At 39.0% G+C, this 26,413-nt stretch overlaps 3 protein-coding genes across 4 annotated transcripts; 2 read left to right on the forward strand and 1 right to left on the reverse strand.

Moving 5' to 3' along the window:
• The first annotated feature begins 7,832 nt into the window (after positions 1-7,832).
• Positions 7,833-9,246, forward strand: LOC131438161 (general transcription factor IIH subunit 2). Its single transcript, XM_058607992.1, has 2 exons — positions 7,833-7,969; positions 8,029-9,246. Exons 1-2 carry the CDS (start codon positions 7,911-7,913, stop codon positions 9,206-9,208), a joined length of 1,239 nt encoding a protein of 412 aa, XP_058463975.1. The 5' UTR covers positions 7,833-7,910; the 3' UTR covers positions 9,209-9,246.
• On the reverse strand, positions 9,240-10,255 carry LOC131438162 (uncharacterized). 2 transcript variants are annotated; one of them, XM_058607995.1, is made up of 4 exons: positions 10,118-10,255; positions 9,950-10,064; positions 9,658-9,899; positions 9,240-9,601 (listed from the first exon to the last, which is right to left on the reverse strand). In XM_058607995.1, the coding sequence occupies exons 2-4, from the start codon at positions 10,058-10,060 to the stop codon at positions 9,430-9,432; spliced, it is 525 nt and encodes a 174-aa protein (XP_058463978.1). In that variant the 5' UTR covers positions 10,061-10,064; positions 10,118-10,255; the 3' UTR covers positions 9,240-9,429. The 2 variants fall into 2 exon arrangements, with proteins under 2 accessions (XP_058463978.1, XP_058463977.1); XM_058607994.1 differs by having other exon boundaries at positions 9,950-10,068.
• A 5,629-nt stretch (positions 10,256-15,884) lies between these two features.
• LOC131436271 (mucin-5AC) lies at positions 15,885-20,258 on the forward strand. Its single transcript, XM_058604902.1, has 7 exons — positions 15,885-16,083; positions 16,619-16,993; positions 17,061-17,136; positions 17,199-17,382; positions 17,445-19,266; positions 19,429-19,573; positions 19,637-20,258. Exons 2-7 carry the CDS (start codon positions 16,634-16,636, stop codon positions 19,732-19,734), a joined length of 2,685 nt encoding a protein of 894 aa, XP_058460885.1. The 5' UTR covers positions 15,885-16,083; positions 16,619-16,633; the 3' UTR covers positions 19,735-20,258.
• Positions 20,259-26,413: the final 6,155 nt, after the last annotated feature.

The following is a 26,413-nucleotide window of genomic DNA, read 5'->3' on the forward strand; positions in this document are numbered from 1 at the left end:
CGCCAAACAAGTTACGCGTTGTTGTGTCCGACCTGAAGCAAGCAAACGGGATTGCTACCAACGAGTTGTTCACGAAGGAGTACCGCGTGTACGTCCCGTCTCATGTGGTGGAGATCGACGGTGTGGTCCGTGACGAAAGTCTGACAATCGAAGATCTGATGAAGGACGGGGTAGGCCGTTTCAAAAACCCCGACCTTCAACCAGTGAAAATTTTGGAGTGCAAGCAATTGCACTCCAAATCGATAGATGGTAAATTTTACCAATCGGACTCATTTCGCGTGACTTTTGCCGGATCTGCACTTCCAAATTATTTGGTAGTGAGTGGAGTTCGTCTACCTGTTCGGCTGTATGTACCGCGGGTAATGCATTGTACAAGCTGCAAACAGCTAGGTCATACGGCAACCTATTGTTGCAACAAACTGCGATGCGGCAAATGCGGAGAGGCCCATGAGGACGATCTCTGCAGAAGAGCAGTGGAAAAGTGTTGCTACTGCGGGGAGAATCCTCATGATCTTTCGGTGTGCCCTACGTACATACAGCGTGCGGAGAAATTGAAGCGATCCGTGAAAGAACGTTCCAAACGTTCTTATGCGGAAATCTTAAAAAGAACCACTCCATCGACCCCTGAGAACCCGTTTGCAATCTTGCCAGTTGAAGAGGATACCTCTGACGACCCAGGCGAAGGACCTTCCTACACACAGGTTGAAGGAAGCAGGAAAAGACAAAATCTGGCTTCTCCCAAGCTTCCTCGTAAAGGCCTCAGACTGTCCTCTTCGTCACAAAAGAACCAAACGGAAACAAAAAGTGCTGACTCAAAACCGAAGCAAACACCTCCTGGGTTCAAAAAACTTAGGGATGATAAGGAGTACCCAGCACTTCCTGGGGCATCAAAAACCCCGAATGACCCCAAAGCACAACCAGAAAATCCAACAAACGCTGGATTATTGAAATTTTCTGATATCGTGGACTGGATATTAACAGCCTTCAATATTACTGATCCTCTGAAAAGCTTCCTAACTGCTCTACTGCCAACAGTAAGGACATTTTTAAAACAGTTGACTGAACAATGGCCCCTCCTTGCAGCGATCGTATCTTTTGATGGATAATTTACCACTGAGAATCGAAGATATGATCATTGTGCTTCAGTGGAATTGCAGAAGTATCATCCCAAAACTTGATTCTTTCAAACACTTAATACATACTCATAATTGCGATGTATTCTCCTTGAGTGAAACTTGGCTTACTTCTAACATCAACCTCGACTTCCATAATTTTAACATAATCCGCCTGGACCGAGAAGACTCTTATGGAGGGGTACTTTTAGGGATTAAAAAGTGCTATTCATTTTATCGTATTAACCTCCCCTCGACACCGGGAATTGAAGTTGTTGCTTGCCAAATTAATATTAAAGGCAAAGATCTATGTATAGCTTCTATCTACATTCCTCCCAGAGTCTCGATAGGGCATCGTCGGCTTGCAGACATCATAGAACTTCTTCCTTCACCGCGGCTGGTTTTAGGGGACTTTAACTCGCATGGTACAGGATGGGGCTGCTTATATGATGATAATCGTTCTTCGTTAATTCAAGATCTGTGTGACAACTTCAATTTGACAATTCTAAACACGGGAGAAATGACACGGAACCCTAGACCACCAGCACAACCAAGTGCGCTGGATTTATCCCTTTGCTCGACTTCGCTACAGTTAGATTGCAAGTGGAAGGTAATCTGTGATCCTCACGGTAGCGATCACTTGCCGATCATAGTTTCTATCACCAACCGTGGAAGACCATCGGAAACAATCAATGTTTCGTACGATTTCACACGAAACATTGATTGGAAACGTTACGCGAGCTCGATGTCTGAGAAACTGGAAACATCACAGGAGCTTCCTCCGGAGGAAGAGTATACATTTTTGGCTGGCTTGATTCTTGACACCGCAATTCAAGCTCAGACGAAACGAGTACCTAGCGCGCAAACTAGTATGCGTTCTCCCAACCCATGGTGGGACAAAGAGTGCTCAGAGCTGAAAACGAAAAAAGCTTCAGCCTTCATCTCGTTTAGAAGGAACGGAACTCCAGATAATTATCGGAAATACGCGGCGTTAGAATTTCAAATGAAAAGTCTGATTAAAGCTAAGAAACGCGGTTACTGGCGAAGGTTTGTTGACGGATTAACGAGAGAAACAGCAATGAGCACTCTTTGGAATACGGCCCGTCGCATGCGCAATCGAAATCACGCGAACGAAAGCGAGGAATATTCTAACCGCTGGATATTTGATTTCGCTAAGAAAGTATGTCCTGATTCTGTTCCGGAACAGAAGATATCCCGCGTCGCGACATTGAATACAAACGAAACACCGTTTTCGATGGTAGAGTTCTCACTTGCGCTCTTGTCGTGTAACAATAGAGCCCCGGGGTTAGACAGAATTAAATTCAACTTGTTGAAAAATCTGCCCGACTCTGCCAAAAGGCGCTTGTTGAATTTATTCAACAAGTTCCTCGAGGGTAATATTGTCCCACACGAATGGAGAGAAGTGAGAGTTATTACTATTCAAAAACCTGGAAAACCAGCCTCCGATCACAATTCGTATCGGCCGATTGCTATGCTTTCCTGTATTCGGAAATTGTTGGAGAAAATGATTCTCTTCCGTCTAGACAATTGGGTCGAAACAAATGGATTGCTTTCAGGTACACAATTTGGGTTCCGCAGGGGCAAAGGAACGAACGATTGTCTAGCGTTGCTCTCAACAGAAATTCAAATGGCATTTGCTCGTAAAGAACAAATGGCATCAGTTTTCCTCGACATCAAGGGGGCATTCGATTCAGTTTCCATTAACGTTCTATCTGAGAAGTTGCATCAGCATGGTCTTTCACCAGTTTTGAACAACTTTTTATATAATCTATTGTCCGAGAAACACATGCATTTTGAGCATGGTGATTTGACGACAAAGCGATTCAGTTACATGGGTCTTCCTCAGGGCTCATGCTTAAGCCCCCTTTTATACAACTTTTACGTAAATAACATTGATGAATGTATCAACACATCTTGCACGCTAAGACAACTTGCCGACGACAGTGTTGTGTCTATTATAGGACCCAAAGCTGCCGATCTCCAAGGACCATTGCAAGATACCCTCGACAACTTGTCGACATGGGCTTTTCAAATGGGTATCGAGTTCTCTACGGAGAAAACTGAGCTGGTTGTATTTTCAAGGAAGCGAGAACCTGCGCAATTACAGCTTCAACTAGGGGGTGAAACCATAGCTCAGGTTTTCACATTTAAATATCTCGGGGTCTGGTTCGATTCCAAAGGTACCTGGGGATGTCACATTAGGTATTTGAAACGAAAATGCCTACAGAGAATCAATTTCCTTCGTACAATAACCGGAACTTGGTGGGGCTCTCACCCAGGAGACCTGATCAGGTTGTACAAAACGACGATATTGTCAGTAATGGAATATGGATGTTTCTGTTTCCGCTCCGCTACGAATATTCATTTCATTAAACTGGAAAGAATTCAGTATCGTTGTTTACGTATTGCCTTGGGTTGCATGCAATCAACCCATACGATGAGTCTTGAAGTGCTGGCGGGCGTCTTACCGTTGAAAAACAGGTTCTGGGATCTCTCATATCGACTGCTAATCCGATGCGACATTTTGAATCCGATGGTGATAGAAAACTTTGAAAAGCTCGTCGAGCTTAATTCACAAACCCGTTTTATGTCCTTGTATTTTGACTACATGGCTCAGAATATAAATCCTTCTTCGTTTGTTCCCAATCGTGTTCATTTTGTGGATGCTTCTAATTCTACTGTGTTCTTCGACACATCCATGAAAGAAGAAATTCGTGGAATCCCGGATCCTGTACGCCCTCAAGAGATCCCAAAAATTTTTAATAATAAATTTAAAGAAGTCGACTGTAATAAAATGTTTTACACTGACGGATCATATCTAGACGGGTCCACTGGCTTCGGTATATTCAATGTAAATTTCACCGCTTCCTATAAACTCAGTGATCCAGCTTCAGTTTACGTCGCAGAACTAGCTGCAATTCAGTATACCCTTGAGATCATTGACACTCTGCCCACAGATCACTACTTCATTCTATCGGACAGTCTCAGTTCCATTGAGGCTCTCCGTTCAGTGAAGCCTGGAAAGCACTCACCGTATTTCCTGGGGAAAATACGGGAACAATTGAGTGCTTTATCTGCAAAATCATACCAGATTACCTTGGTTTGGGTCCCCTCACATTGTTCCATACGGGGCAATGAGAGGGCGGACTCGTTAGCCAAGGTGGGCGCACTAGAAGGTGATATCTATGAAAGACCAATCTGCTTCAATGAATTTTTCAGTTGCTGTCGTCAGAAAACTCTAGCTAGCTGGCAGAATACATGGAATAGTGGAACTCTGGGACGATGGTTACACTCAATAATCCCACAGGTATCGACGAAAGCTTGGTTCCGGGGGTTGGACGTGAGCCGAGACTTTATTCGTGTAATGTCAAGGCTCATGTCTAATCATTATATGTTCAGCGCGCATCTCCGTCGTGTGGGGCTCGCTGAGAGTGGTGTCTGCGTTTGCGGTGAGGGTTATCATGACATCGAACATGTTGTTTGGACATGTGTCGAGTATTGTGATGCCAGGTCCCAACTCATAGGTTCCCTTCGGGCCCGAGGTATACCACCCTTCGTACCAGTCCGCGACGTCTTGGCAACTCGAAATCTTCCTTATATGACTCTCATCTATAACTTCTTGAAAACTATCAATGCTCAAATTTAGTGCTCTCCCTATCTCTTTCTCGTCTACAGCTCTACCGCACTCTTCTTTACGTTGCTGGAAGTATGGCCTGTGTAAACGATGCTTCGGAGCATGCACCTGCCTTGAACTGACTGAGTTGCTGGAAGCTACCCAAAAACGTCACATCAACGTCAGAACACACCAACGAAGCATCCCAATCCAGAATAATCTCTTCATTGCTACAAGCTGAAAAACATGAAGATTCATCGAACGCAAAATGTGTCTAAAAGATGTATGCCACAAACCAATGATGTATTCAAATTTCAATTCAATACTGTGTAGGTCCCACCCTCCCTATGTCCCCTTACTAACTGGGGAGTATGCCGCCCCGTAATACGGCATCCCTTTCTCTCTCCCTAACAACAAGACAATCGGCCACGTTAAGCTAAAGCAAATGAGCCTAATAAAAATTTTATTTGAAAAAAAAAAAAAAAAAAAATCTAGACTATTTTTTATTGTGTCGGTAGTTTTCACCAGAAATTAAGTGGCGGCAGACCAGAAGCAAGTAAATATTGTAACAAAACGGGTTCGATTTTGTCTTGCGTTGGAGGATGAGAAATAGGCACAATTATGTATATAGTTTTGGCCATATGTATTAAATCTGTATCCTGCATGAAATTCGCATTGACGTATACAAATCAATACATTACAGGTAATTCTGTATGAATGGCAACTCTGTTGGTAAATGAAAAAAATAAACACAGTCTAGATGACAGACAGGATGTTTTTGATAGGGTAACGAGGCGCCATCATGACACATGTGAGTACTGTCCCAAATAAAGGAATATTCGAAAAGACCGTTAAAATGATTGAAGAATCTAATTTGAGTGTCCTGTCTGTTAGTCTGTGGTAGCAGTCCATAAGCGGTCCATACACTGAACATCATTTTTACCTATTTTTGAGGAGAAATCACTCATTGTCGAGCTACCCAAAATTAGGTCGTTATCTGCTCAAACTTTGACTTGATCGTAAAAAATAGGTAGCGTTCTTTGTTATGGCATAACACTTTGGGCAAACTTACATTTACCTAAATTTTGAGGTCATCACTCGTTACCCAAAATTGGGGAGATGCACTTTAGTTGACGTTGGGTATGTTTTGAACCAAAATTAGCTAGCGGCTAGTAAGAGTGTACACCGAACAGTCCAAATGAACCTTTGACGGAATAAAAAACTGAACGAATAACTGAACTGAGCGTGTGTGGTACCTATTCAGTTTTGTGTTGTTGCGTTTAGTCTTCATGTCAGTTTCATCAGGTTTTTCCATAGAGGCACATTATCCAAATAACCATATGCGTTATATCACTGCACATTAACAACTCTATTTTTACATTGTTAATGTATATTTATACTAATCCTACCTACTTTAAAGCAATGTGCAAGAAATTTTCATTCAAAATGTAACTGAACATAATCTTACAACAACCTTCCGACGTGCTATATATCGACGTTAAATGCTATATTCTGAAGCAACGAAACTTTAATAATATCAGTGCAAGGAAATTGAATAGCTGCATCAAATCAACGTCTTGGTTTTGATATAAAGTGGACTAGTGATTTAAAGCTAGGCGAAGGGGGCACTCGCCCCGGGCGCAACGATTTTAGGGGGCGGCAAACTACTACTTGGGACCTTTTTTTTGCTCGCCCAAGTCACCTTTCCGGTAATGGAGTACAGCTTTTTCTTTTGCTCACTAAACCAACGATGGGGGCGGCAGATCTCTTATTTTGGCACGGGCGCTAAATTTCCTCGGTACGCCACTGCATTGCCCTCAAAATACTATTTATGCGGACGTAAAGATATGATTTCGATTTATTCGGGCTGTATTATATTACAAGCATTTTAGCACAGACTAACAGACATGACAGTATGAGTAAATTCTTATGGAAATAATTTTTCGCGATGCACTAGTTCCACCTATATTGTACTGCGCGAACTATTTACTATCTGTACACCCCTTGTGTTATGTACAAGTTTTTTTACTAGTCGGTTTCCCCTCGTTTGTCAACACCGATCAGCTGCTTGCAGGGATGCCTGATTTCATCAAAATATTTGTAAATGAATCGTCACAATAAATTATTGGATTACGTTTATAATATATTTAACTTTTTCGCGATGTTGGAAGGTAATCATTTATTTGACTCAACGTTGTTCATCTAGACTATTTTTTATTGTGTTTGTAGTTTTCACCCGAAATTGAGTGGCGGCAGACCAGAAGCAAGTAAATATTGTAACAAAACGGGTTCGATTTTGTATTGCGTTGGAGGATGAGAAGTAGGCACAATTATGTATATAGTTTTGGCAATATTTATTAAATCTGTATCCTGCATGAAATTCGCATGGACGTATACAAACCAATACATTACAGGTAATTCTGTATGAATGGCAACTCTGTTGGTAAATGAAAAAAATAAACACAGTCTAGATGACAGACAGGATGTTTTTGATAGGGTAACGTGGCGCCATCATGACATGTGAGTACTGTTCCAAATAAAGGAATATTCGAAATGATCGTTAAAATGATTGAAAAATCTAATTTGAGTGTCCTGTCTGTTAGTCTGTGATTTTAGTTCAAACAATATACTTGGATGACGCGCCAGACAAAATAAGATTTGCATTATTTTGCCAATACGATCATTTGAAAAATCAAACGAGAATATATGGGATGTCAACAATGTCGACAATTAAACTTCACCACCGGGGACTGGAATAGGATTTGGTCAGAGATGCCAGATCTGCAGATTTGTCAGTAAATTTGCAGATTTCGGGTGTAGTGCTGCAGACATTTTTTGTTGTGCAGACTTTTGACGATTTTTGAAAATCGAGTTTTTCGCAGACTTTCGTCCAAATTTACAGACTTTTGAAATTACCGCGACCTTTTTTTTTGCTCACCAAGTCAGTTTTGCGTGTCATACTTAATAGAGAAATTGCTGCCAGCGAGCATGCTTGCTGACTGCAGATTTTTTTTTCACATTTACAGACTTTTGAAACCCTGTCTGCAGATATTTGAAATTTTTACCTGGCATCTCTGGATTTGACATCTGCCCAAAACACTCGTTCAGATACAGATTATGTTTTGTTTTTGAATTTCCAATTTCCATTTACAATTCGGACAATTATGGCAGATGAAGAGGAATCCAAAGAGTACCGCTGGGAAACTGGTTACGAGAAAACATGGTACATAATTATTGTTTTTGATTTGTATAGGGTAAGCGAAACTAATTTCTGTCATCCAGGGAGGCAATTCAAGAAGACGACGATGGCCTGGTGGAGGGATCTATCGCCGAGATTATTCAAAAGGCCAAACGGAAGCGACAAGCAATGAAAAAAGGATACAGCAAATTGGGAATGATGCGGCATTTGTATATCATATTGGATTGTTCGGAAGCGATGACCATTCCGGATCTCAAACCGACAAGATTTATATGCTCACTTAAACTCCTGGAAATTTTCATTGAAGAATTTTTCGATCAAAACCCAATTTCGCAGCTTGGTGTAATAACATTGAAAGCTAAACGAGCAGAGAAAATTTCGGAACTAGCGGGAAGTTGTCGAAAGCACATAAAAGCTGTTAATAATTTGAGCAAAATAAGTTTAATCGGTGAGCCATCGCTGCAAAATGGTTTGGAATTGGCATTGAAAACGTTAAAAATGGTTCCGTCACACGCTAGTCGAGAGGTGCTAGTTGTAATGGGTAGTCTGACAACTTGTGATCCAACAGACATTCATATTACCATTGATGCTTTGAAATCTGAAGGAATCCGTTGCTCAGTTGTTAGTCTTTCTGCAGAAATACGTGTGTGTAAATATCTGTGCACCGAAACTGGAGGAATATATGCTGCCGTTTTGGACGATTCACATTTCAAGGATCAACTTCTGCAACACGTCGACCCGCCGCAAGCTGGAAATCAACAAGAATGCTCAATGATCAAGATGGGATTCCCGCACGGAAAAATGGAAGAAAGCAAGGACCCACTATTAACTATGTGTATGTGTCACATTGATAGTACAGATGAGCCAGCAAAATTGACCTCCGGTGGTTATCATTGTCCACAGTGTTACAGCAAATATTGCGAACTTCCAGTTGAATGTGCCTCTTGTGGGTTGACTCTTGCTTCAGCACCGCACCTAGCACGATCCTACCATCATCTATTTCCAGTGCCAGCTTTTAATGAATTGTTATACGGCCAACAAACATCCAGCATGTGTTATGGCTGTCAAAAACTGTTCAATGAAACTGCAGATAAAACTGTTTATCAATGTCGATCATGTGCACAGATGTTTTGCATCGATTGCGACATATTTATTCATGAAACTATGCATTCTTGTGTAGGATGTACGACTATACCGGCTTCTGTGCAAGCTCTGCATGCGCGGAAACCAGTAGCACCGCCACATAGTTTGTCAATAATATAAACCTTCAAGTCCAAGAAATAAAAAAAAATAACAAAGAACATCGGTACTCATGATTTCAATTTGACCTTGATTTATTTTTATGAAATTTACGAAAAATGAATTATTTTCTTTCTAAATCGAATTAAACCCAGTAGCAACAATTAGTATATAATCAAAAGCGTAGATAACAAAGAAATGGTTCAACAAAAGATATTTTATGCACGAAGAATTTCGGACATAACTTAGACCAACTCTTCAATGGAGTCATACTCTAATGACATTTTCAGATTACTAAGTAAACGTGGTTTTTTAGGTGGCGCTGCACAATCAGTCTCACTGATGTACCCCAATCCCTCCCTAGGTTCATTGTGAATCTCGACTTTCACGGTGTGTAGCACTCTGCAGCACAGTTGTCTGTGGAATGATTTAGTAATTATGTTTTCTTCTTATATAATCAACTATCAACTTACGGAGAACTAGGAGAGTAAAATTGCTCACTGTTATTTGGGATTTGAGAGTAGCTTATAAGATTAGAAACATCCAGCTCTATCTGTGATTGGGATAATGGTATTTTCTGGATTGGAGGAGTAATTAGGGATGGAGCAGAGCCAACGTTAGTTTCAGAACTTGAAAGGTAATCTTCTACCCTTTCATAAAGTGTGTAGTTAGATGAATTATCGTGATAAACACTGAGCGCGACTTGAATTGGATCCTAAAATATGTTTCATTTAAATTTATGTAATATATCAACATAACGCATACCGGCCAGTTATCGTCCGAAAACCGCTTATTTATTTCATAATCTCGTTCAGATTCCTCTACAGCTAAACATAGATCACGCATCTCTTGAATTCGCATTCGTGAACGATACATGTTTCTTTCTAGATAAATATGGTTAATGAAATGAAACAAAACTGGTTACATGGTTACCTTCCAAAATTTGACGCATTGATTGTCTTTCTTGCTTTATAATCTTTACTATTGCTTTTTTGTCATTATTTTCCACGTTTTTTAAATTTTTCATGTAAATCTTTTTTGACATGATTTATCAGATATCCTATCCTCATTTGATTGTTCAAACACAGAGATGCCAGTAAAAAATTTAAAAATCTTCAGACAGGGTTGCAAAAGTCAGTTAATCCGAAACAAAATCTGCATACACTTATTCCAGCCGCTACCTAATTTTGAGTCAAAACCTACCCAAAATCAACTAAAGTGTATCTCTCTAATTTTGGGTAACGAGTGATAACCTTAAAAATTTAGGTAACTGTAAGTTTAGTACAAGTGTTATGCCATAACAAAGCACGCCACCCATTTTTACCCATCAACTCAAAGTTTGAGTAGATAACGACCTAGTTTTTCTACCTAATTTTTGAGGAGAAATCACTCATTTTCGAGCTCTTCTATAAGCAACCCTATAAAATTAGGTCGTTATCTACTCAAACTTGAGTTGATCGGTAAAAATGTGTAGCGTGCTTTGTTATGGCATAACACTTGAACTAAACTAACATTTACCTAAAATTGTGATCATCACTCGTTACCCAAAATTGGGGAGATGCACTTTAGTAGAGTCATAAATGTGGTGAGATCAAAACTTTGGAGATCCAATTCCATTTGCCGAAATCCCTTGCAAAGATCCAATACAGTGAATATACGCTTTCCAGACATACGACTAAGAAGATCTTCAGACTTCGGAATGAGAAAATGTTCCCTTTTAATCGAAGTGCTCAAAGGTGTTGGGTCTAAGCAAATGCGTAGGGATCCATTCGGTTTTTCTACAATCTGCATATTGTTAACCCAGTCTGTGGGATAATCGAACGAACTAATAATGCCTTGAGCTTCCATGGATTTAAGTTCCTTTTCAAGACGATCATGTAAACTCATAGGAATGCTTTTTTTGTAATGAAGCGATGGAACAGCAGATATGGCATTTCACTAAAGTGATACACCAGGGCGTAGGTTTTAATTATACACTGCGGATACATTTGCTACGCTCCACACAAAGAGGAAAGCGCACTTCTTCTCAGTATCCAGACAGACAGACTTTGAGTGCGTGCTTGTGTTGAAAGAAGCTGGTGCGAGAGAATAGCATTCTCTTGGTACGAATCGCTCTCGCGTGCTCTCGCTTAAATACACCCAAGCAGACCCTGTCAGCTTGGAGCGAAATCAATCTTCAGTTCAGCAACGCCATCGCACGGTGTCACATTCAACATATCATGTCAATTGTATGGGTGCGCAGTGTTGCTATTTTGGCGCGCACGAATTTGACATTTCTTTTCCCTACTTCTGTGTACGAGATTCGATGCGAACTCGCCTGAGGGCGCCATGCTCGCAAAAAATGTTGTTGCCAATGATTTGTTTGTGAAATGTGAGAGCTGGATATCTTGTTAATATGATGTCTTTGACCCAAGTGATCACTGGCGCGTGATGGTGAGCGAACACTTCTGTGAACTTCAATTAATAGAGAGTAGATCTGGCCTTGCTATGAAAAATTTGCAATGAAAACCCAAAATTTAACGATAAATTGTTTTATTTTGCTGATTTTGCGTGCCCCGCGCTTCTTCTACGCAAACCATACACCAGAGTGCTTACCGGCGTGTACACCTTTGTGAAAGTATCTGCATCCACCTCAGAGAATTTATTAGCTAATGCTCTAGCACTTTGGTGCGATTCAGTGGAGGAGGTAAAAAGGAAATAAACAAACGCACTCATGATGCGTGCAAACTTTATACAACAGTGGTGTATATATGTGAAAGAGAAGAGCTCTCGTTGAAGTTGTCAGTGCGAGGGGAGAAATTTTGCTCGCTCTTCACACAGAGGAGATGGACATCTCTGTGGAACAGCATTGTTTTTAAGTATGATAATGCAGGTGCCTGGAACTTTTCCCAATCCGTCAAAGACATCAGCATTGGCATCAATGAACTTTTCTCTTTCGTTTGGAATAGAAACAGATTACAAGCTATTCAGACGTTCGATAAGCCCAAAAGCAATACATGATTCAAGCCCCAGTAACGATTCAAACAAATCGTTTACTACGAGAAAGTCAGCCGAATATATAGTTCCCCTTTGAAATCTAATGTTACCTGCCCATGTATTCGTACTTTAATAGAGCTATTATCAATTGCATTAAAACAATCTTTATTCAAAACAGGTATGTTGAACGCTCTGTGGCGAACTGAGTATTCATTTTGTTGTCCTCGATATTACAGTTTCTCGTACTATCATATTCGGTTGACTTGCAGTACTTCCTAAAATGACCGCGACGTCCGCATCCATCGCAAACTACATTGTTCTCCAGACAATAGCGACGGTGACGCCCGTTGAATGGCTGTCCACAATTGAAACACATCGCTGTTGGCACTACGTTCCCTTCCTTTGGATTTTCGATTACGGTATTCATTTCGTTTCGCTCCAACAATTGTTTGTTTTCTGCAGCAGCTTCGTACGTTTTACATATTTCGACGATATTTACAAGCGGTTCGTTTTTTCCATCCAGCAACTTAAGTTGTAGTTTCTTGTCTTGAATTCCGGTTATTATTCTGTCTCGTAACATTCTATCCGCAAATGGTACATGACAAGCCTCACATTCAAACTCACAAAATGCCAGTTGAGTACGAAGTGCTGTTTCGATTTCGGTGAACGGTTGTTTTCACTTTTGAGCAATCATATTAAACTTGGAGGCCTCTACCGCTAATTTTTTTCGAGGAAGACAGTAAGTGTCAAATGCAATTATCACTTCAGCTAGAGTACGCTCTTGTACAATAGCAACACCCGCCACCGGCGGATTATTTTGTTCTACGTCATCACCCGCGATAGGCTCGGCAGCAGGCTGGTTGTTTAGAGCTGCAACTTCTCCGAACATAGTTTCTGTATCTCCATTGTTTGTAAACAATGTATTGTAAATTTCTAAACCGTGTTCACCGACTAACCATAAACATGTGGCAACCTTGTTCCTTTCCGATTTGTCTGCTTTGTTGTTTACAATCATGTAGATGTTGAATTTCTGCTTCCATCGAGGCCATTCCTTCACCAAATTGTGACTTGTGACTGCGGTAGACGATCAGCCCAGTTGCCATCTTTATATTTGACTATTACTGTCTGACGTTTCACATTCACTGTGTGAGTACACTCGAGAATGGTATAGTTCTAACGCACACACAGCTTGCGATTATATTTGTGTTCACGGTGATTTTTTCACAAACGCTTCCGACAATGGCGACGATTTTATTCGATTTCGTGTGGATTTTCACGACAACTTTCTGTATTTTTATTTCGTTTTAACGACAGTATTTTTTTTACTTGACACCATGTAATGAGTTTTCAATGGTTCAATGTAATAACACAGACTAACAGACATGACAGTATGAGTAAATTCTTATAAAAATAATTTTTCATGATGCACTAGTTCCACCTACATTGTGCTGCGCGAACTATTTACTATCGGTACACCCCTTGTGTTATGCAAAAGTTTTTTTTACAAGTTGGTTCCCCCTCGTTTGTCAATACCGATCAGCTGCTTGCAGGGATGGCTGATTTCATCATAATATTTGAAAATAAATCGTCACAATAAATTATGGGATTACGTTGATAATATATTTAACTTTTTTAGCGATGTTGGAAGGTAACCATTTATTTTTCTCAACTTTGTTCATCTAGACTACTTTTGATTGTGTTGGCAATTTTCACCCGAAATTAAGTGGCGCAAACCAGAAGCAAGTAAATATTGCAACAAAACGAGTTCGATTTTGTATTGCGTTGGAGCATGAGAAGTAGGCACAATTCTGTATACAGTTTTGGAAATATGTATTAAAACTGTATCCTGCATGAAATTCGCAAGTAATTCTGTATGAATGGCAACTCTGTTGGTAAATGAAAAAATAAACACAATCTAGATGACAGACAGGATGTTTTTGATAGGGTAACGTGGCGCCATTATGACATATGCGAGTACTGTCCCAACTAAAGGAATATCCGAAATGACCGTTAAAATGATTGAAGAATCCAATTTGAGTGTCCTGTCTGTTAGTCTGTGGTAATAATACGCAGGTGTACAGTATTACAAATGAACTTTATTTCACGGTGTTAACTAACGTACGCGTTTTATGATCCGTGACTATGAGTTATACTGACTGACTCTAAACATAAGTGTTGCCAATTCTTTTTATATATGAAGGAAGCACCGTTGTTTTTGGTGTAAACAACATTATTTGTCTTATTGCATTGAAGTAAATGCACACGTTTAATGTCAAGATGCATTTGCTCCTTAAGCAAACCTTCAAGTTCTCGTATGGAAGGTCGAATTTGGCACTGCCTGAAGTCAACAATAATTGTATTCTTTCGTAGCAGCGGTAGCTTTTGTTTGTTTGGTTCACTCATTTCGAGATCGTTCTATTGTTCACTACACAATACTGTACTTGGTTTCTTCCGTCCCGAACGTAAGCGGTTTTGTTTATCGACTGACTTGGTTAAAGCTTTCTGGTGTATTTTTTAGCCATTGAACTTATATGCTATTTTTTTAAATAAATATATTTTTTTCATGCTAAGCATGCTATTATTCTAGTAAACGACTTTTGCTAAAAGATTATTCTGGATACTTTGCGAGAATAAAAAATGACCACGAACACGTGTTAAAAGTAAAAACAAAGGATATCGGTCCGACATGAAGCGAAATTTTCAGTTTTACACTCGCCACCTTATAGTTCCATAAAATTTTCTGTGGGGCGAAGATGCATTTCATTTTAGTCTAAGTCAGTAATAATCGGTTAAGCTATTTCGGAGAAAAGTGAGTACATAGTTTGGTCATAAATGTACACAGACATGACACTCGGCTCTCCGAGCCCGCATCAAAAGTCGGTTCTCACGGCGACTGCAAAGACTTTCTCTATGAGAAAAACACAAGGTTAATCGTTCAAATCGAAAGGAACTATTTCTCTCTGCATAAACGAACCAACGTGAATGCGTTTTTTAATTATTTTCTGAAGCTTCAGCCTAAATAGCTTTCCTTGTATTTCGTTCTACTAGCTGTCGAATTGGTAGGAAAACTTTAAATTAATTATTGCTTTTAACAATTTCTAATAAAAACGTGCAAATTCATTTGAGTAAAACATTACAGTAGTGGAAGAAAAAGTTGTTGATCTGAAGTCACAATGTCGATCTTAATTCAATATACGAAAACTAAAGTTTATTTGGTGTGGAACACTATATTTGGATTAATACCTTTTTCAATTGCCCGGATATAGCAGGTAAAGTATTTAAAATAAATGGTATTCGATTGTTACACATTCTGATACTCAAGATGTCAATATTAAACTAATTTCTAAACAGAAATTCTAAATTTTAAAAAAATATTCATCGATCAATTACTAACAATTACTAATTACTTGAACCAATGAAATAATTGTGACAAATTACTGCTGCTGATATGAGAATAAATATATTCCTTTCTTTAATTTTAGTTTTCATACGCATATGTCGCTACCGATAATTGAGTTTTTCGACAATGTACCAAAATTGAATTTGTGAATTTTACTCATTTCAGGAACCTATATAAAAATCAATACTCCGAACGAAGCGTGTAGCGTGTACCTGTCATTTCGAAACAGAGAAATCTACCAAGTGGGTTCACTAGACCGCGCGCATTCTTGAAGTTAAATCCACCACGAGCCCTGTGTGCTTTTACCACCATTTGTATGCAGCACAAAATTAGCGAACGAACCAACAAGCGACCAACTAAATTTCACAGCAAATGCACTGCGCTCCTCGATTTGAAGCAATTTTACTCGTGAAAATTATAGAAATTAGCTAAATTCTGTGCCGAAACGGTGTTCAAGGTGTTCGCCTAGAAGGAACGTTTTGTAGTAGGTGTTGTTTTGTGCATTTGATCAGAATTTATCAAGGTAAGTGGCTTGGGATTATTCTTTGTAGCGTTGATTGCATTCATCTTCTCATTGCAATTCATGAGAACTAAGTTGCTGTCTGGTAGGTTGGCGTTACGTTTTTTTTTATATTACTAGCTCCATAAAATTGTTGACGCTCCCCGATAGGGGACGCCTATCCGGCCATCCGGAGTTTAACTCAATAATAAGTTCATTAGTAATGAATACAATTGGTATATATAATTATACGTTTTTATAGTTGGCAAGCTAGGCATAAATTTGTTTAACTAAGTCAGAGGTCCATACAAAAAACACTACTGCAAAACTCATTGTAATAACTAGGAACAGTTTAAGTAGCTGTCTTCATCGAAACGCTACATAAAAATGTCATATCCACAAGACGTTAAATTGCTATAAAATTAGGCAAGATGGTCCGCTAATCGCTGTCTTTTTAAACAACAATAAAAATGTAGAAAATATTTGTTCTGCAAATTAATCATAGCATGAGTTTAATGATATAGTTAAATTATCTTCTAATAAATTTCAATTCATCCAGGGTGAAATCTGCATTATGGGCAAAGATATCGATCCGGCAGATATCGGCAAGCATCCGGAGCTGATTCGTAAGGCTCAAGCTGAAATGACGCAAAGTGATGTACTGGTGTGCGGACGCTGTCACAGCGTGTTTCATTTTATTGAATTGTTCAAGGAACACAAGGAACAAGAATGTCGCAAAGAGTCTACTCTAAAAGACTGCCGCGAAACTAAAGCTAAGGTATGGGCCTTTCTTCTGTGGAAAGCTGCTCAGCTAAATGTTGAGGTAGCAGCGAATGTTAATTCTTGGAAATTGTATCAAACATGGGTTAAGCTGGAGGAGTCGGTACGCGAGACTTGGATTGTTGCTGGTAGAACAATTCAGTCGTTTGCAAGAGTAAGATGATTATCGTCCACTTAAAGCCAGTGTTTTTTTTATAAAAAAATTTGTTTTTTTTTTCTAGATGGGACAAGGTAATCTCCAGGAAATGCCTGTTAAAATTACAAAAACTATCATTGAAAGTGGACCTGAAGAAAAGAGTATGATTTTATTTGTTTTGTTTCCTTCAAATAGAATAGTGAATTTCGTATTTATTTTTTAGAATCTTCAGTTACTCCATCCAGTACGGCTAGCAATCGTTTCGTTGCAGCTCGTAAGCCGGAAGTTAGGACGCCGACATCTCCGATAACCGCGGCAACTAATAAGATTGAAACCGATGTGAAAAAATCTCCAATGTCTGCTCAAATAAAGAAACCGGAACTGAATACCATCAACAAAGGTGTTGGGTAAGCTGTTTGCTCCTTGAATAATGAAAAAGTGTTTACGAGATAATTTATCTTCCACACAGGAAACGTTCCGTTGCCAAGCGCACTACTCCTGGTAGCGGTGAAGTCGTCGAGGAGGAAGTGGAAAAGATCTTGGCCAAACGATTCAATCCTCGCCGAAAAGAACATGAATATCTTGTAAAATGGTCTAAATTTGCCCATGATCAGAATACTTGGGAACCGTTGCTCCATCTGCAAACTTGCCAAAGTGTTCTTGAGTACTTTGAAGTTCAACTAGCGAAACAGAAAGAACAACGTGCGGCGGCTGCTGCGAGAACTCTTCAACAACAACAGGCAGAAAAGGCCAACGCAACAACAACAACATCGTCGACTTCATCTCCGGCTCAAACAGCGGTAACTGTGACTAAACCACCAACGGCGGTTACAGTCACACCGCACACATCGGCGGCACCCGTAGTAGTTCCACTGGCACAAAGTTCACCGCTTGCGAATCGACCTCTGCGTAATTCGAAGCTCAATGCAATAGATAAAGTCAAGCAATGGGTTGGTAGCACAATGGCTGCTGGTAGTGGGAGCTCTGATAACGATGAAGCAGCCGCTAAGAGAAAAGTCAGCGACAGTGATTTTGACATCGAGGACGACGGTGGATTGAAAAAATTCAAAACAGAAAATGTAGGGGTTGGACATATGGCTATGAAACCTGGAATGAAGATCATTCCTGTTGGAGCGAAATCCCCCGTTAAGGTAGTAAATGGTGTAAGTTCGTCGAAAAAGGATGATGCAAATGCTGCCGAGGTCATTGTTAAAACCTCAAAAGACGGCACTGCTAGTGGTGTTGTGAAAAAACCAGGTTTCACTGGCGCTAAGAATGTTGCTGGCGAAGCCAAAGTTCAAATTGTTAATCGTGGCGAAGTTTCCAAACAAGGTGTTTTCAAGGTGAATGCAACTACTCCGTCGCCGCAATCATCACCAGCAGCAGTGACCAGGACTACGCCACCACTTACAACTACTACTACAACTACACGAATCGTACGTAAAAACATTGGCGGAACACAACAGTTGGTTAAGCAGGTTGTTCGAACCACGGTTCCAATTCAACAAGCATCCACCGCCACTCAACAGCAGCGACAGCCTTTGCAAAAGGTTGTCAACAACACCAGTTCTGCCGTAGCTCCTATTCCGAAAGTCACTACTAATGTGATTCAGAGAAGCTCCCTTTCACCAAAACTCTCTCCAACGGCTAACAAAAGTCCTATCAACCGTAACGTGAAAACTACACCGGTTACAAAAACTAGTACCACTTCAGAGCAAAAAATCAATGCTCTCCGTAAGCAAGGCCTAAACATCGTTAAGCGTGTCGTTTCCCCAGCTACTTCCGTCGAACAGAAACCGGAAAACGAGGAGGAGGAGGATGAAGAAATGACAGATCCATTTTCATCTCTACCAGTTTCCATACCACAATCACCACCGCGGGCTTTAACACTGTGTCCTGTCACTGGAAAAGTATTGGGTCAAGCTGAAGGAGAACCAACGCCAGTGCCGAGTCCGGAGATTGAGGAAGATAAGTCTAAAACTAGAAAGCTTTCACCACACATGGGCCAAGATCAACAAGAGCTTGGACAAGAACAAGACACACAGGTACAGCAGATTTTAACTAACGAAGACGGTTCGCCTATTATCGTTGCTGGAGAAGACGGAACACTTTATCAGGTTGCCGGCAAGAATGCGGAAGGTCAAACCATTCTGATCGCCCAGGGTGCGGATGGTGAGCAGCAGTGTGTGCTGGTTGCAGCACAGGAAGGTGAGGGCGAAAGTGACGCCGGTGTTCTCACATTGGATGCAGCCGTTTCCGAAGCTGTGACGCATATCGGAGTGCCTCCGGAGGTAAGCATCATCGTGAACCCTTAAACTTATACCATTGTCAGTGAAGTCTCCGGCTAATACGAGAATTTCAGAAGTCACTCGTGCTGCTGAAAACTAACTGCTCCATCGTCGAATCGAATCGATAATGTTTTCTCATACACTTTTGTAACATTATTCACACAGGGTCAACAGATTACAGAAGAACAGGCTGCTCAGTATAAAATTCAGGAAGGTGTCGATCCCAACCAACATCTGACGATTCAAACTGAAGACTCTCAAGATGGTCAAATCACCGCTGAGGTAGTTCAAGCTGACCAACCGTCACCTGGTAAACCAGTGTTACAGTACTCATCTTCAGTAATTTCAGTGTCGTTTATTTTTTCTTTCTTAGGTGGCACTCGGCGTGTGGTTCTACTTTTACCGGACGGAAGCTTCATGATGACTGAAGTGAACGAAGAACAATATCAATCTCTGAATTTGGTTAATTAAGCAGTACATAATCATGTGCTTGATTTTAGACATTCATTAATTCTCGTAGAATAGTACGAGACAACAATTTGACTTTTTCAAACTGTATGACTTTAAGTTAATCGTCAGCTACACAGGTGTGTCTAGTTAAATTAGTTTTTAGATATTCGATTGACATTCAAATTAAGTGTTACGAAAAAGTTGTACAGATATTCTGGTAATAATTATTATGTAAAAGTGACGTATGCTCTGGAGAAGTATTAATTTTCCAAATTAGACATTAGTTGTACATACATCTGTAATGTATGTTTCAATAAAACATACACTCTTCAACAAATATGAGTTGGAACTGGTAGCAGATTATTATAGAAACCATGCGTTGGTTCGATGCGTTACTGTGCTAAGTTAGAATTTTTAGAAACATGATCGTATGTTTGAACACTCAGTTCTGAAATTGTCTTGATTGTTCAGGAATGCATAAAACATTAGAACTTGATATCATTACACCCAATAAACGAGAGCAGTGACATAGAGTTTAAACAAGATTAACTAGTTTTACTTCAATACTTCTTCCTTTACTAAAGCCGAATAAATTTGACTGCTTTTCTGTCGCTTACGCATCATTACTGGAAATGAATTGGAATCTATTATGCAGTGCTTTAGTATCAGCCTCCCACGAATGCATGTTTGTATTTTTCCAAGCTGCTAACAACTTTTGTACACCGTGTTCCCTTGATTGTGTTATAAATCTTCAGTCAATGGTATATTTGATCCCGAATGTATGAAATATCAATTACACAGGGCTGTACTCGGAAAAAAATCATTTTAATTCGAATGTTTTAGAAATTCATGGATGAAATAAACACATATAAGTCATGATTTTTGCAAACTTTGTTTATTCAACATCTAGGCAAAATGTCCGCACCTACCAATTTACGTTGTGCAACCTGCCCAGTGTTGGGACGCCATATTCTTGTGATCATATTCTTTTCTACAAAGACAAAAACAATGAAGAAGTAAGTAATTGGATAAGTTGAGTAAAATCTTTTCAGTTCAGTAACGCCATCGCACGGCATCACATTCAACACGGCACGAATTTGACATTTCACTCCCCTATTCTATTCGATGTGGACTCGCCTTAGGGCGCCATGCTCGCACGAAAGGATGTTGCCAATGATTTGTTCGGGAAATGTGAGAGCTGTATATTTAGTTAATCTGATGTCTTTGGTAAAGCTGAAACTGAGCACCAATGAAACTTGACCCTACCTTAGGCTGCAGACAGAGTATAGGCCGAGCTTGGCGCTGATCAAAGCGGGAAACATACTTATAGCAAATCAAAGGGAGTGAAAGCGAAGTAGATTTCTCGTTTGCACTCTGACAGGGTACCTTTAATTTGCTGCTAGCAAGTATCCCGCTTTTGACCTGCTAATGTCAGTCACCAACTCAGTACAGTTTCCGGCCTCCACTCTGTCTGCAGCCTTGACTATTCACACATATCCGGTCCGGTTCAGTGCCGGCACGACACCGTGCACGGATACTGATATTATCTCATTCGTTTTCTATGTGCGCATTCACACCTATCCGGCACCGTGCCGTTTCAGCGCAGCTCGCCGTCAGTGCAGCGTCCGTCCGGCAAACTCAAATTCGTCGTCAGCGATATTTTTTATTTTCACTGAAGTCGGTATGTCACTGCATTTGCTGTGCCGGAACGGAAACGGCACAGAAGCGGAACGGAAGGGTTCCGACAAAAACAGAACACTGACGTGAGGTACTGAATCCCCTAGTTATTAGTAACTTCGAAAGGCTAGTCGAGCTTCAATCTCAAACAAGATTCATGACAGTATATTTTAACCATATGTCACAGGAAATAAACCCTTCAAGATATCAGTCGGTGTTGAACAGTCGTTCGCACCGCACGCGTATAGCTCTTGGCTCCTGGAATTTTTTTTCTGGCTACCTAGAGTTTCATTGATTCAAGGCTTCAGTCTTTTTCAAGGCTACCTGAATCACTAACTAAGTGATACAAAGAGTGATATTAGAGTGACTAAGTGATACAAAGAGTGATATTAGAGTGACTAAGAAATTAATCAGCCTTTTTTAAGGCTAGCTAGGAGTCTAATCGAAGACTAATTTAGCCTAGTTAATTTAATTTAAAATTTCATTAATTTCAAAAATGCCTGCGTCCAACCGGAAAGGCAACAAGCCTAAGGCTAAAAATAATTCAATACGGAATAAATCACAATCCGTTATTCAACATTTTTCTAATAACATTCACGATCTTATAGAATCTGAATGTAAAAATAAAAGACAACGGACGGATTTCCCTTCCGTTGATCCTATGCCGTCTAACAATATTTACGAGATTCTACCTGAATCCGATTGTAGCGACATAGAAGAAAATTCTTCAAAAATTCCCAAAATGGACGCTTGTCGTTCTGGGAAGAAACATCAATCTATGCCACCAGTGACGGTGATGATTTCCGACTTCAAAGCATTCCGTACTGAGCTTTCTACTTTTCTCCCGGAAGTAAAAGTCTCATTTCAAATCGGACGAAGAGGAGAATGTCGAGTCTTGGTGGATGGATTGGAAGATTACGAACGTCTTATTCGATATTTGTCCGAAAAACTTCATAAATTTTATTCATATGATATAAAATCAGACAGACCCTTCAAGGCTGTCTTGAAAGGATTATCAAATGATCAAAGTATTGATGAAATTAAAAATGAACTAAAAGAATTGCTTGGTTTTGCCCCTTCCCAAGTAATACTTATGAAAAAAAGAGCGAATGGTACTTCTAAACCACGCTCTGGAATTTCCCATGAACTTTACCTAATACACTTCAATCGAAGTGATGTAAACAATTTGAAAACTTTAGAAAAAGTACGTTTCATTTCCCACATTAAAATTCATTGGGAACATTATAAACGGCATAATCGTATTGCTAACTTAACGCAATGTCGTCGTTGCCAAGGCTTCGGTCATGGAACCAAAAATTGTCATATGGATATACGGTGTTTGAATTGTGGTAAATCGCATTCGAAAGACGTTTGTCCAATGAATGAAACCACTGATAAATTTTCATGTTCAAATTGCAATGGAAATCATAAATCCAATTATTTGAAATGTCCTGTCAGGGAAAAAATTTTAAACGCTCGTTCGCTTAGACAACAAGTCAAATCAACGACCTTAAATTTACAGAATATACCTGAAAATTCTTCTAAGGCACCTGCCAATTCGTCTTCTAACGAAAACAATTTATTGACAGGTAGATCGACCTCGTCATCATCTTCTTCTAATGTCAGTTATGCTGGTATATTAGGTAGAAATCTATCTCCTATTTCTTCTAATGTAAATAATCAAAACACAGGACCGCCTTGCAGTTCTTCTTCTAACGAAAACAATTTATTAATAGGTAGACCGGCCAAATCATCTTCTTCTAATGGCAGTCTACCTACAAATATTCCTTCAATGCCATTCGCTTCTTTAAATGAAGTCGATTTAGGCGATATAACTGAAAATAAAATGATCTACCTACAAGATCAACTTTTTCAAATGATCATCCAAATGAATTCGACTTCATCTCTTTTTGAAGCATTTCAAATCGGATGGAAATTTGCAAATAATATTATAATGAATTTAAAATTTAACAGTGATGTTAAATAATTATTTGAATATTTTAAATTGGAATGCTCGATCTTTGAAATCGAGTGAAGATGAATTTTATAATTTTCTCAAAGTTCACAAAATTCATATTGCCATTGTGACAGAAACTTTTCTTAAACCAAATGTAAAATTGAAAAGTAATCCACATTATGTGGTTCATCGATTTGACAGGTTTACTGGAATTGGTGGTGGAGTTGCCATTTTTGTCCAACGGCAAATTAAACATCGAATTTTACCTTCTTTCAATACTAAAGTTATTGAAAGCTTGGGAATCGAAGTTGAAACCATTCATGGAATTTATTTCATCGCTGGAGCATATTTGCCATTCCAATGCACCGGCGAACAATTAAATTTCTTTAAAGGCGATTTGCAAAAACTTACAAGATATCGATCGAAATTTTTCGTAATAGGGGACTTAAATGCTAAGCATGTCCAGTGGAATTGTAGGCAAAATAACAGTAATGGTAAAATACTTCATAATCAACTCTCAGCTGGTTACTTTACAGTTCTTCATCCCAGTAATTCTACTTGTTTCTCTTCCGTGAAAAACCCGTCTACAATTGATCTGGTTCTAACAGATCAAAGTCACATTTGTAGTGAACCGATTACTCATGCTGATTTTGACTCAGATCATCTTCCTGTAACATTCAGACTTTCCAACGAAGCTATAATTAATCCAATTAGTTCTATTTTCAACTATCATAGAGCTAATTGGTTGGATTACAGATCTCACATTGAAAATCATGTGGATCATGAAACTATTTTAGAAAATTCTGCGGACATCGACACAGCAATTGATAATTTGAATCATTATATTATCGAAGCTAGAAATCTTTCAGTTCCCAAAGCTCAAACTAAATTAAATTCTCCTATCATCGATGACAATCTTCAACTGCTCATTCGGTTGAAGAATGTTCGTCGACGACAATATCAACGTTCTCGTGATCCTGCTATGAAAAACATAGTTAAGGATTTACAAAAAGAAATTAAACATAGATTTACTCTTTTGCGAAATGAAAATTTCGCTAAAGAAGTTGAACAAATTAAACCATATTCTAAACCTTTCTGGAAACTTTCTAAGGTTCTTAAGAAACCTCAGAAACCAATTCCTGCTCTCAAGGAAGGAAATCAAATACTTCTTACAAATGGTGAAAAAGCTCAAAAACTTGCTCAGCAGTTCGAGAGTGTCCACAATTTTAATTTAAACGTTGTGAGTCCTATTGAAAATGAAGTCTCACTGAAGTATGATCATATTTCAACCCAAGTGTTATTACCAAATGACATTCTTGAGACCAATTTTGATGAAATTAAATCAATTATTAGAAACTCAAAAACATGAAGGCTCCTGGTAATGATGGAATTTTTAATATTCTTATTAAAAATCTTCCCGATGTTGCCTTGAGACTCCTGGTTAAAATTTTCAACAAGTGTTTTTCATTAGCTGACTTCCCAAAAAGATGGAAAAACGCTAAAGTAATTCCTATCCTAAAACCTGATAAAAACCCAGCAGAAACATCAAGTTATCGCCCAATTAGTTTACTTTCTTCTATCAGTAAACTTTTTGAAAAAATTATCTTGTTAAGAATGATGACTCATATAAATGAGAATTCAATTTTTTTACCAGAGCAGTTTGGATTTCGTCATGAACATTCAACTACTCATCAACTTGTCAGAGTAACGAACATGATAAAATCAAATAAATCTTCTGGGTTATCCACTGAGTTGCTTTTCTAGACATAGAAAAAGCATTCGACAGTGTTTGGCACAAAGGTTTAATAGCAAAAATGTCTGATTTCCAGTTTCCTATTTATTTGATCAAAATGATTCAAAATTATTTAACTGATCGTACTCTTCAGGTTAGCTATCAGAATTGTAAATCTGAATTGCTACCCGTACGAGCCGGTGTTCCGCAGGGTTCGAGTGTAGCTCCAATCTTGTATAATATTTTCACTTCTGATCTTCCAAATCTACCCGTTGGTTGTCAGAAATCGCTATTCTGTGACGACACAAGTCTGTTAGCCACAGGTAGAAATCTAAGAGTGATCTGCAGTCGCCTACAAAGAAGTTTAAATATTTTCAGTGATTATCTGTCAAAATGGAAAATTAAACCAAATGCAGCAAAAACGCAATTAATTATCTTTCCTCACAAGCCAAGAGCTTCTTTTCTAAAACCAAACAATAATCACATTCTCAAATTGAATGGCTTGGAATTGACATGGTCTGATCAAGCTAAATACTTAAGTTTAACGTATGACAAAAAACTCACTTTCAAGGATCACATTGAAGGAATCCAGGCAAAGTGTAATATATTAAATGTTTATATCCTCTTATAAACAGAAATTCTAAGCTCTGTCTAAAAAACAAATTGTTAATTTATAAACAAATTTTCAGACCAGCCATGCTTTATGCGGTACCAATTTGGTCAAGCTGTTGTTCCACCAGGAAGAAAACGCTTCAAAGGATTCAGAATAAAATTCTGAAAATGATTCTGAAGCGTCCTCCCTGGTTTAGTACAAATGAGTTACACAGACTCACAAATATAGAACCATTAGATGTAATGTCACATAATATTATAAGCAAATTCCGACAAAAATCGATGCAATCTTCAATTGAATCGATTCGCTCTCTGTATTAGTTAGTAAGTTAGTATATAAGTTCCTTTTCCCCATTACACAATACAAGTAGGTTTAGAATTTTCCCTACACAAAAATCTCAGAATTGCGGAAGCAAATGATGTCTTCATGGTAATAACCAAATCATATATATATAACAGGGCTGAAAAGTCACCACTTGTGGCTGAGCACCCAATTTAAATCTTAATAATTTAATTTTAACTCATATTCCAATAAATAGTTATTAAAAAAAAAAAAAAAAAAAAAAAAACCCTTCAAGATATATTCCTATCCGTGTCAGCCTCCTATATGTCCCTGACTCAACTTTATTGGAATCCCGGATCACCTACGCTCGATGGAAATTCCAAAAATATTTTCAAGTAAGTTCAGGTATATTGACTCTGAAAAAATGTTTTACACGGAC

This window comes from Malaya genurostris, chromosome 3 (assembly GCF_030247185.1).
Source record: "Malaya genurostris strain Urasoe2022 chromosome 3, Malgen_1.1, whole genome shotgun sequence".
NCBI lineage: Eukaryota > Metazoa > Arthropoda > Insecta > Diptera > Culicidae > Malaya > Malaya genurostris.

Bases quoted from the DNA above. Each gene is read 5' to 3' on its own strand.
- LOC131438161 (XM_058607992.1), top strand. From the start codon at position 7,911: ATGGCAGATGAAGAGGAATCCAAAGAGTACCGCTGGGAAACTGGTTAC. The intron at 7,970-8,028 runs GTACATAATTAT...TCTGTCATCCAG, and splicing joins ACTGGTTACGAGAAAACATG to GGAGGCAATTCAAGAAGACG.
- LOC131438162 (XM_058607994.1), bottom strand. From the start codon at position 10,229: ATGTCAAAAAAGATTTACATGAAAAATTTAAAAAACGTGGAAAATAAT. The intron at 9,900-9,949 runs GTATGCGTTATG...AACATATTTTAG, and splicing joins TTTCGGACGATAACTGGCCG to GATCCAATTCAAGTCGCGCT. The intron at 9,602-9,657 runs GTAAGTTGATAG...ATCATTCCACAG, and splicing joins TTTTACTCTCCTAGTTCTCC to ACAACTGTGCTGCAGAGTGC.
- LOC131436271 (XM_058604902.1), top strand. From the start codon at position 16,634: ATGGGCAAAGATATCGATCCGGCAGATATCGGCAAGCATCCGGAGCTG. The intron at 16,994-17,060 runs GTAAGATGATTA...TTTTTTTTCTAG, and splicing joins CAATTCAGTCGTTTGCAAGA to ATGGGACAAGGTAATCTCCA. The intron at 19,574-19,636 runs GTAAACCAGTGT...TTTCTTTCTTAG, and splicing joins AGCTGACCAACCGTCACCTG to GTGGCACTCGGCGTGTGGTT.